The sequence below is a fragment of the Engraulis encrasicolus genome, chromosome 5, assembly GCF_034702125.1.
Source record: "Engraulis encrasicolus isolate BLACKSEA-1 chromosome 5, IST_EnEncr_1.0, whole genome shotgun sequence".
Lineage (NCBI taxonomy): Eukaryota > Metazoa > Chordata > Actinopteri > Clupeiformes > Engraulidae > Engraulis > Engraulis encrasicolus.
Window position 1 is genome coordinate 8,429,313 of NC_085861.1, and position 11,679 is coordinate 8,440,991.

General features: G+C 41.5%; 1 protein-coding gene across 1 annotated transcript in view; it reads right to left on the reverse strand.

Annotated features, from left to right (window-relative positions):
* Positions 1-963: 963 nt before the first annotated feature.
* The window catches only part of LOC134448783 (uncharacterized), a 45,543-nt gene continuing 34,827 nt past the window's right edge, over positions 964-11,679 (reverse strand). The window contains exons 2-8 of the mRNA XM_063198442.1: positions 6,213-6,400; positions 5,345-5,481; positions 4,770-4,860; positions 4,263-4,592; positions 3,970-4,143; positions 1,980-2,102; positions 964-1,328 (exon numbers count right to left, since the gene is read on the reverse strand). Coding sequence (XP_063054512.1) covers positions 1,005-1,328; positions 1,980-2,102; positions 3,970-4,143; positions 4,263-4,592; positions 4,770-4,860; positions 5,345-5,481; positions 6,213-6,400 — 1,367 coding nt within the window. The 3' untranslated portion in view covers positions 964-1,004. The remainder of the gene's footprint in view (positions 1,329-1,979; positions 2,103-3,969; positions 4,144-4,262; positions 4,593-4,769; positions 4,861-5,344; positions 5,482-6,212; positions 6,401-11,679) is intronic.

Below are 11,679 nucleotides of genomic sequence, written 5' to 3' on the forward strand. Positions count from 1 at the left end.
GCATATTCTCTCCTGGTGTGGTTTTACTTCTTTGAAACTGTTACAGTTCATTGCGACTAAACATTGATGAGAGAGACCCAGCGTTATGCACATACAAGTTATTGTATCTCTTTTTACATCAAAACAGACACCCAGAACAAATGCCTCATCCTTTTAGATTCTGTGTTCAGATAGGAAAATGGGTTTTCTAGTTGATCAAAACAACTCTCTCCAAAGTTTCTCTTGATGCATCAGAAGACAAACAATTAAAGGGGAACTTCTGCCAATGTCAATATTCTATTGCATTGCTCACGCTACCCTTGACTTGTGAGTACCCGGTGATGCTACATTTTTTGGCTAAACCCTTTCCAAGATCTGAGCTATTCTAATGGGGGCAGAGTTTGTTTACATTAAAAACCTTCTAGCATAGGCCTACTCCAAATATTTTCCCAAAAGGTATTGCTGTTTGCTAGTTGTCTGCTGATGTTGCATAACCTTACGGATGTTACTGGGAAGAAATCAAAATGTTTTTTTTTTTTTTTTTAAATGTAAACAAACTCTTCCCCCATTACAATGACCACGATCTCGGAAAAGGCTGAAGAAAAGAAAAAAATCTCAGGTACTGACAAGTCCAGGGTAGTGTGAGCATTATAACTGCATGTCGAAATTGGCAGAATTTATCCTTTAACAACAGCTATCTTTGTGTGAGCATGAACATCATTAACCAGTTCCTCCATTGAATCAACTAGACACTGCACAGTGCTCTCTGGAACAACTGAGGATTGAACCTGGGCAGTAACAGAGATACACATGTCCCGAATAACTGCTGTCAGGATCTGGATTAAAACAGTCTTTATGCACTCGAGAAAGGTGACGTTGGTTGGTTAAAACAACCAGGTTCTCCACAGTTCAATCGCAGAGACTTTGATCCATGCTCAAACTTCAAATGTCTAAATGACATTGAACAAGTGGTGTGGTGTAGTTTACAAAAGTACGTTACATTTCTGGTCAAACTGTACCCGTCTTCAAACCTCAGAGTGAAGAAGCCTTGCTCGAATTTCTTTTACTCTTGGACTTTCTTTCACTTTGCCGACGTCAATGCCATACACAGTGGTTTGGATGAAGATGAAGAAGTTGGACAGGGCATCATCATACGACACAGCAAAAGCATAATGTGCCTTGAAGAGCTCATCAAAGGCAGCAACTGGGGTCTGCATCCTGCAGGGAATGGCCTTCTGGTCCACGATGATGTAGAAGTCCTGGATGCAGTTGCTTCTTTCTCCGACACCGAGCAGAAAGGGCTGTCTGGGGCCAGTTTTTTCAAGGAAGGTCTCCATGCTTGATCCCACCTGTGAGTGAAAAAGTGAGTGTGAGTGATGAAATGTTTTTACTCAAGTCATTTTAATTCATAAAGACAAGCTGGGCTACTTCACAGTGACTAGACCCAGAGATGACTGGAGCACTCGACAACTTTTTTAGAGGTTTTTTTTTATTATTTTGGTGCACAAAATGACTGACGTTGCGCCGAAACGTCAGTCATTTTGTGCACCAAAATAATCTTTAAAACCTCTAAAAAAGTTGCAGAGTGCTCCAGTCATCTCTGGGTCTAGTCACTGTGAAGTAGCCCAGCTTGTCTTTATACTGCTGTCCTCGACGGTGAGCACCACCAAGGCTGAAGCGAAGACATCCCCTCTTCATTTTAAATCATGCGCGACCGACTGTATGAATGGATCTCTGGCCCCACGAGTGACTGAGTGAGTGTGATGAAATGTTTTTACTCAAGTCATTTTAATTAATATGCGAATGATTGTATGAGAGCAATACACAACTTGATGAATTAATGATGAATTCAAGGCATGGATCCATGAATGTATACAACATTTGTGTGATAAATGGATGTATTACTTTTTTTAAATTATTTAACTGCACCCCAAGAATTACAATGCCATATTGGCTCCTGAAAACGTTGCATCAGTGATGTACGGTCTTAAAAAAAATACCTTCATGAACTTCATCAGGCGTCGAGTAGCCTCCGACGCACTCATCTTGCCACTCTTCTTGCCTTTAACTGTTGGAGGCAGGAGGTGAAGCAGAAGAAGGAGGGCAGCCATCTCAGAATCCCACTCCTCAGAATGCCAGACTGCAGAAATAGAAGTGACATATTGACGTGTCAGTTACAGTTAAGTTTTCTGTAATTACATGATGGATTGAATATGGTTAGCAGTGGTAGCATGATGGTATGGTAGCAGTGTGTACAAATGTAATTTGTAGTAAAGGGGAGAAAAACATAAGAGAACACAACAATGACCTATTTTCATTGTGCACTGAAGCATAAGTGATCTACTGCATCTACTATTCAGTGGGCTACGTCAGAGAAATTAGAATACGGTATGCAAACATCCGCTACTTCCTGAAGTTTAGTTTGCTCGTGGTTTCCTGTCTTACATTACTGTAACTTTTACCATAGTTGTAATGTCAGACACACCAGGATTAATCAGTTGGTTCAATAATGCAAGACAGGAAGCCAAGAGCTATCAAGTTCAGATAGTAGTGGATGTGTGCAGATTATTAAGATTAACACTGTTAACACTTACCACAATGTCAACTTCCAAAGGGTCCAAAAACAACTGCCACCACTGACCATCGACGGCGATGCTGTGGAGAGAGTGAGCAGCACCAAGTTCCTTGGAGTGCACATCAGCGACGACCTCTCTTGGACCACCAACACTACATCACTGGCGAAGAAGGCCCATCAGCGTCTCTACTTCCTGCGCAAACTAAAGAAGGCAAGTGCTACACCCTCCATCATGACAACATTCTACAGAGGAACCATAGAGAGCGTCGTGTCCAACTGCATCACAGTGTGGGGATGAAGCTGCACGGAGAAAAACAGGAAGACACTCCAGCGTGTTGTGAACACAGCGAAGAAGATCATTGGAGTACCACTCCCCTCCCTGCAGGACATTTACACCACACGCCTCACCCGGAAAGCACTGATGATCATCAAAGACACAAGCCACCCTGCACACAAACTGTTCAGCCTCCTGCCCTCTGGAAAGAGGTACAGGCGCCTCCGTTCCCGTACCACCCGGCTGGCGAGCAGCACAATGCACCAAGCGATCAAGATGCTGAACACTCAACCCACTCTCCCTCCACTGTCAGCCTCTAGCCAGCAAGGCCACTGACAACCCCCCCCCCACTGTCAGCCTCTAGCCAGCAAGGCCACTGACAAACCCCCCCTCCCCATCCCCCACCACCATATCTGCGACTGAACATTCCACCTGCACTACTATACTTGTGACTGAACTTTCAACCTGCACTAACTCAAAACATGCACACACACACACACACACACACACACACACACACACACACACAAGCACACTGCACTTTCTGCACTAAACCCAACATACACACACTGACACACACACACACACACACACACACACACACACACACACACACACACACACACACACACACACACACACGAACACACACACAAGACGCACACCGCACCTTCTACCTGCACTAAACACATACACACACACACACACACACACACACACACACACACACACACACACACACACACACACACACACACACACACACACACACACACTGCTGCTGGTGTACTTGACAGACCTTTTTATATTTATTTTCTTCAAAATGCTACTATTACCATGTCAGAACGCTATAAAGGACTTTTTTTAGGAAAAGCACAAAAACACAACAAATACCTCTTAATGTATGTCCTCTACAAGTCTTCTGTTGTCCAGTCTTGCACTTTAAATGTCTGTATGAGCACTGTCTATGTCCATACTGTCTTAAGTCCATGTATAAGTACTGTCTATGTCTATACTGTCTATGTCCTTACCTTAATTAGTCTATGTCTGTATGGGAAAGCAAGAAATGTAATTTCAAATTCTTTGTATGACCAGTGCATGTAAAGAAATTGACAATAAAACCTACTTGACTTGACTTGACTTGACAATCATCAGACTCTTGTTGTGCAGACAGAAGCAGCTCATCAACAAGCGGACTCGGAGTTAGGTTCTTGCAGCAATCTGCGATGACTCTAGGTTTGAAAACGGTTGGCCACTTGGAGAGGAATTTACCAGACACCTCCTCACCAAAGATCATTGAGAAGTCTTGGTCAATCTTAAAACAGAAAAGGTGAAGGGGAAGAGAACACAGTTGTCATGGAAAAATAGGCAACAATTACACAATCAAGCAAAATAAGGCAACCACAAAATTGTCAGGAATGCATTTATGCTTACCAAGCCAGGTGTATCCAAGAATCTGGGAAAGAGATCCAGGACAGTAGAGGCACTTTCAGGGTTTTGAATGATTCTTTGTCTGTGCTGGAGTGTAGCCTTCATCTTATTTTTGACAAGGATTGTATCACTTGAGTGTTTCATCGCTGATATGGCTTCCCTGCATTCATCCCCGGTCAACTGCTTCTCATCTGAATGGATACTGCGTGGAGTCTTGGGGCCCTCTTGGAAAGTTGTCTTGGATTTCTTGTGGTCTTGAGCAGAGGTCCGCTGAACAGTTTTCAGCCTCCACGCTAGGTAGCCGGACCCACTCTGATGATCATAAAAATGTTCCTGTTGATAAAGAAAAACAGACTCATATGACCTCATAAAAAAACTCCAGGAAAACCTTTTCACAGACCCCAGTGAGATGAGGGATGCCACATCCAGGAATGGCAGACTTGCTATTGACAAAAACAGTTTTAGAAATATACACAGAATATACAAGGATGCATTATGGTTCGCACTCACATAGCCATTCTTGGAATCTGGGTCACTCAATTTTGGGAACAGTGTTGTAATCCCAAGTGCATAAAGGTTCCGCACATTTACCGGAGGTACCCTCCAAGGAAGAAAGACATCACCAAAAAATTGAAAATTTCATTTAGAGTACTTGTTTTAATAGTTAACCCATTGATGCCTGATGCTGCATAGCGCAACATTGACCCTAGTGCCTGGAGACGTATTATGCAGCACTCAGGGTCATGGGTGCAAGAAGAGGGTCTTGGCTTTTAAATGCAATTAATTTCATGTTTTTATGTGCTAGGGAAGCTGAGATATTTATGTTTTTAAGGTTTACAGCACCTTTTCCCAAATACAGCATTTAGCAGGTGTTTTTGCAGGTGTTTGAGGCATCAATAGGTTAAGCAAAACGTAAAAAAAAGAATAAATTCTGCAATAATACAAAAATGAATGAATATCAGATAATATCAGCTTAGTAAAATAAACAATTAAACTAAAACTGAAGAGCAAATTAAATAGCCGAGTAAAAATAAAAACCAATGAGAAAAGAACCACAATCCAATATTGCAAGTGCATTCACTTACCCATGGTTCTCCACCATATCTGCCATAAGCATGTTGACCATCTTTCTTCTTGTAACATCACTGATGGTGCTTGTTTTCTTGTACTCTTCTAGTATTTCTTTTCCACCAGGCTTTGAACACAGAACAGCTCTAACATTCTGAAACGACAATTGCACATCATTCACACTGCAAGTACAGTAGGCATTTCATCTGATGTTACAGTTGTTTGGCATGATAAATGAGAATTAGCCATCATAGCAGAGCTCTGCATCTTCAGTCCAACATCATAAAGGTAAAACACAACACTAGAGTTGACACTGCAATTCACGACAGCACAGAGAAACGGCACATGCACTCTCTCATCTTGTGTAGGTAGTGTAGGCACCTTCAGTCAATGCAAATCAATGGAGAACACGCCCAACTCTGTCAAAAAATTGATAGTGATTAAAACTGTGTGAATATGAAGTAACACATTAATCAAAGACCAGATTTGAAATGTCAGGCTAAATATGTACTTAAATCATAAGAGTTGACAAAATACATATGAAAATCAAATTATATTAATTATGTAGATATTTAGCAACACACTTCATCTATTGTCTTTGCATAGTGTGTTAATGGACATTTTTCACATTGTTAAGCCATTTGACAGAGGTGAGCCTCCTCCATTCATCATGTCTACCTCCAACAAATGGCTGCCATGGATTGCCGTGCAGAGGGGGTGGGTTGGGGGGTGGGGGTGGGGGGGTGTCCACTCTAGTATTATGTTCTACCTCTATGTCCAACACCTACTGAAGTTACAGTATCAATATACTTATTGTGAAACTTAAATATAAGGTTCGACATTGGTCTAATTGACATCAGGGTCAATAGCATTTGGTTAACTTACATCTTTTGCAACGTTGCCATCCAGGGGCCCTTCAATCAGCTGTCTTCTCCGAGTCTTTGTAGATTCCAGTATCACTGTTGAGTCAGAGCCCACAGAACCTGATGATGATCCTTGGGATGCACATGATGGTGATGGGGACCAGTCTGATGAAAATGAGCCCTCTAAGAACGTCACCTCAGTATGGGTATCTAAGAGAAAATATAGCATTGTAAATGATTATTGACAATACACATCCACCGCTTCCGAAACTTGAGGCCGATCCTAGTTTCCTATCTTACATTCTTAGACAAACTGATTAATCCAGGTGTGTTTGGCCTCACAACTATGTTCAAACACACCTAGATTAATAATCAGTTCGTCCAATAATGTGAGACAGGAAAAGAGTAGTGAATATGTGCATATAGCCTAGTGACCAAGACAGGAGATGTGTTACAGCTCAATTTACCTTTTGTAGAAAACAAACTCAAAAATTAATTGCTTTAAACTATAAGCCTGCAATCACTTACCAGTACATTCCTCTGCCTTGAAAAGCACCCCTGGTGACTTTAAGAGTTCATCAAATATGTCTGAATCCACTTCCACATTAATGGAATCCTTCAGCCTTAAAGAAGCAGAATCTGGCAAATTGAATTTCGCCAGCACTGAAACACAAGATACTGTCAGAGAGGTTTGGTTAAACAGTTACCTGCTTGCAAAAACAGTGATTAACTGTACTCCTCCTCGGCCTGTGGTACCCTGACCCATTTGCTGACTCCATTATACTCTACAGCCACCAGCATGTTGCTTTAAAGACAAAAATGGCATTACTTGAGGTATTCCTTAAAGGGGTATGCCACTATTTTGGGGCTTAATACAGTTAAAATCGTTGGCCAGGGTTTATATAGGTGGTAAAGTGTCTTATTTTTCATGTAAGCCGTTGTCTTTTTTTAAGACAAGTTAAAAGAGGGAGCATGTCGCTAAGCTAGTGAAAGTCAATGGATCCGTGTAGCATGTAGCAATGCTACATGGATGCATTGACTTTCACTAGCTTAGCGACATACTCCCTCTTTTAACTTGTCTTAAAGCAAGACAACGCTTCACATGAAAAATAAGACACTTAACCACCTTTATAAACCCCAGCCAACGATTTTAACTGTATTAAGCCCCAAAATAGTGGCATACCCCTTTAAGTATTACATTTACACACAGTGATCCTCGCCCAGGTGTGGGGAGGAGGGTGGGTGACTTAACACTACAATTAGAATAAAAAAAAACCTCCTGTCCTGTGTGGTGCTGTGTTTTGTGAGCGAACATTTGGGGGAACTGTAAGATAGGCTTAAAAACACGAAGAGAGCTTTCACCTGTCAAGGCTAACTTTTTTTTAACCAAGCCAACTCTAACCGCGGGTCTGCAACGCGCAAGAACTCTCTTCATGTGTAAGCGCTCATAGAACTAATACAATTGTATTATTTCTATGGAAAGCGCTCAACATGATCAGACAAAGACCACGATTTCATAACAGGTAGTTCTGGAGCTGTACACGATGGAGCACCGAACACAGACCTCAACTTGGTCGCGCTCTCAACAGCTGGTTCTAGAGCTAGAGTTGATGTGCGGGTGTCTTGTTCCAGTCATCCATGAAAATACCGGACAAATCGCGTCCCTCACCGGCTCAATATGGGGCGCACGATTTAACTACCATGGCGTTCCATATTTCAAGGGACCGTTGCAACCATTGCAGACCCAAAACGCCGGTGTATCATTAATAAACGTTCATAGGAAACCGAAATGTAGTATCAGTTAGTTCAACCCTACACCAAGTTACCAAACTAGCCACATTGCATTGGCTGCTTGCAACATAAGATATTTTGCACATATGCAGTGTCGACATACTACACTCCAACCGTGTAGAGTATTTCAAATTCTAACAAATTGCTCAAAAAACCTTCCGGTATGAACAACATACACTATTTCAGAGGACTATTGTTTACTAAACCCTGGTCCAGTGCAGTGTTGGTCAACTAGCATGCTAAGCTAACGTTAGTTAGTTAGCCTAATTCGCTTACTTACCCAGCTGACAGAATCAACCACGAAACGATTATATAAATCCCAAAGTGACATTTGTATCGGCCAAAACGTAACTTACCATATAAAGGAAAGATTTTCCACGACAAAATTATGGTTAACCGCTGCCGCTGCTGACAGTGTCCCACTCCCAGCCCAGGTAGGCAATGCGCTCCAGCAGGCGATTCAAAGGGTGGGTGTGGCCAATCTAACGCGTCACAGTGTGAATCCGGAGATTTTATTATAACTACAGATATTAACTCTGACACTATCCGGGACTGACTCCAGAGGAAGTTAACCCTATCGCGCCGGATGCATCATATATGTCTCATCAAATTCAAAGCCCTCTCCACGCTGACACAAAAAAAAATCGATCTGAAAAACATCCTGCGTGTCATTTCCAAACGTCCTGCAGTACACGGAAACCGCCACAAGAGAGCAGCGGTCGACAACAAGTTGACCACAGCTCGGCGAAAAACAGGAAAATGGGGTGGAAGCGGTTTCCCTGACCGACGCTGAGATTTCGTCAAATTGCATAAGGTTTGTGTACAAATTTCCGAAATATAACTCTACATCCTTTAATTTGAACACTTGCTTTGTGCAATTAAGCAAGGAAGAGTTTATATTTTTACACCGTGTTGCAGAGAGATCGTGCTAAAACTGATGAGACATATAAGCACCATCCGGCGGTGGCAGGAAGTCAGCCATCAATGCATTTGCTCCATAGGGAAACTTACAAAGCACACCACGACGATCGTTTAACAAAACACACAAGTTGTTTTACTTCAAGACAAAGATATTGCCTTAAGAAACAGGTTTTACTTGCAATTTTGAAAATGTAATGCAAAATGTTGAAATTATGATCTCGTAAAAAATGCATTGAAGTGAATGGAGAAATGGTCCAATTGTAGTAATGGACCCATATATTCAAATTACACATCAAAAATGAATAATGATCTATATTACACTCATAAATAGGTTGTTGAGCATCCAATCAGCTATGTTTTTACATAGATTTAAAAAAAATTACCCAACCAGGCTGTGGGAAATGTAAAATATGGTCCTGCTAAAACAAGGATAGGCTTTAAAAAAATGGCAGGATCTCACTAAATATTTAAAGATAATCCTCAAATTAAATTGTCTGACAACTTTTTTAAATAAAAAAAAAGTTGTAAATGCATTAAAAGTCATTTTTCAATGGTCATGAAATTGGATTTTTCATTCATTAAAAGCCTGATGCATCATATATGATGCATTAAATATCTCAGCGACCTTAACAAAATTTTGAATTTTTTTTTACATTTCTTATAAGGGACCAATATTGAAGCAAATTCCAAAAAAATAGAATTTTCTCTCATTGCTTTCATGGTTCAGGTTTCACAGGGTTAATGTTACTCAATTCTGAGTAAAATGACCAGTGACCCCTGTTAATTAACACTAGCACTGAAAAATTAACTCGGGCACATTTGCTGTGTATAGTAGATTCTTTGCTTTGAGGACAAAAGCATATTGCTTAGTCAGGCATTATAGTTTATGCCTAGAAAGCAAATATTGATGTTTATGTCCGTTTTACTAAAGTAAAATGACAAGCTCTTGTAGCGCAGTCAAAATACTTTGTTATGAGCTTAGTGCTGCACAGCACTTCACTCTTTTTTATGATTTAAACCTTAGATGAACTGCTGCGTAAGACGACTGACAACATGAACTACTGTATATGAGTTTCAACAGTAGAAAGATACTGATTGCTAGACTGATTGATTGCTAGACGGTGTACAGGATTACCATTTATATTTCTTTGTAAACTTTTGATTGAAAGACCATGTCATTTGAAGTGAGAGACGAATGGCAATAAACTGTTTGACAGCTTAGCAAAGCACAGCACAGGACAACACAACACAGCACAGCAGTGTGCCATAATGTATGCAGTTGTTAGCATATAACAAGAGAAAAAAAAGTCCCTTATGTCAAAGTGCACGAACATGCCCCATGCACAGTGGGGAATTACAGTGCACTGACTCCACACATGCATCCATCATTCAGCAGGAGCGTCTAATAAAAATGTATGAGATATGCTTGGTTGATTATGACAAATGGCACAAGACTAGCATGCACCATAGCGGGGCGTGCTAATCAATCAGCTTAGTCAATGAACTAATGGTTAAATGTTTCAGGCAGTACGAGACGAGTATGAGACGCCCGCCTGCTCAACAGGGAGCCCCAGATAATACATATTGATCAGCTTTGCACCAGCAGTTGTTGTGATGTTAAAACAGCAGATAATTGAGTATAATGATCTGCAGAGTCGTACAGAGTGAGATTTGTTATTTGTTTCATGATAATTACAAACTTGTTTTATGAAGCGGCAAGACGTGATGTGAAGAGATGGAACGTGTTATCTTCGGCGGTTCAGTGCTGCTGATGTGATAAATTCTTAAAAGTGACTGACAAAATTATAATGCACACACACATAATGGGGAAAAAACTCAGTGAGAGAATGATTGACGGCGCAAATGATGGTCTCAGATCTGAATAAATATTTTATTCTCGCTGTAAGTCTAACTTACTGCATTTTTCTATTCAGTGTCTTATTATACAAACTGTAGCTACATGATATGAAAGACATGAAAAGATTGAGACAGAAAAGCAGGAAAGTGAAAGAAACACTAATTGGCAACATGCTAAATATGAAACGCATTCTTCAAAACGACAAAAAAACGATCTTCGCCGCCATCTGACGCAACTGTGTCTGCCTGTCTGCCTTGTTCTTCAGCATTTTAGGGGAATGTTGACAAAATCATTTTAGTGGTTTATTAACCATGATGTTTAAGGGCCTTTAACTAAAGCAAGAGCAGTTTCACCACCGCCTATAATAAAGTCCAAGTAGGCACATAAAAGCTGTTGGGGGGGAATGCACTCCAATTACCTGGGGCTCCAACACCTGGCCTGCCTTCAACTTGTGCTATTGCTCAGAGTGACTTGTGTGCTGAAGAGAGACGCAGGGCCAGGGCTGGACTGGAGGGAGAAATAGGGCCCAGGCACGTTTGGCTGAAAGGGGCCCCTCATCATTAGCGGCACAGAAGTGACTCACCGGTGGGCCCTGCACCTTCGTGGGCCTCTATTTTCTTTTAATATTTAAAATGCCCGCAATGCCAGATGGCCAGTCCAGCACTGCGCAGGGCTCCACTCCATAGAGAACAGTCTGGCAAACGTTACAGTACAGTACAGTATGCCCCGGCCTCACTGAACTGTGGAGCTGTGGAGCTACAAATGCAAAGTAATTGCCTTTATGATGGCAATGGACTCAATAGGGCCCAGGCACTTTTGGCTTAAAGGGGCCCCTCATAATTACAGTAACGGCGCAGAAGTGACTCACCGGTGGGCCCGCACCTTCGTGGGCCCCTATTTTCAGAAATGTTTAAAAAAG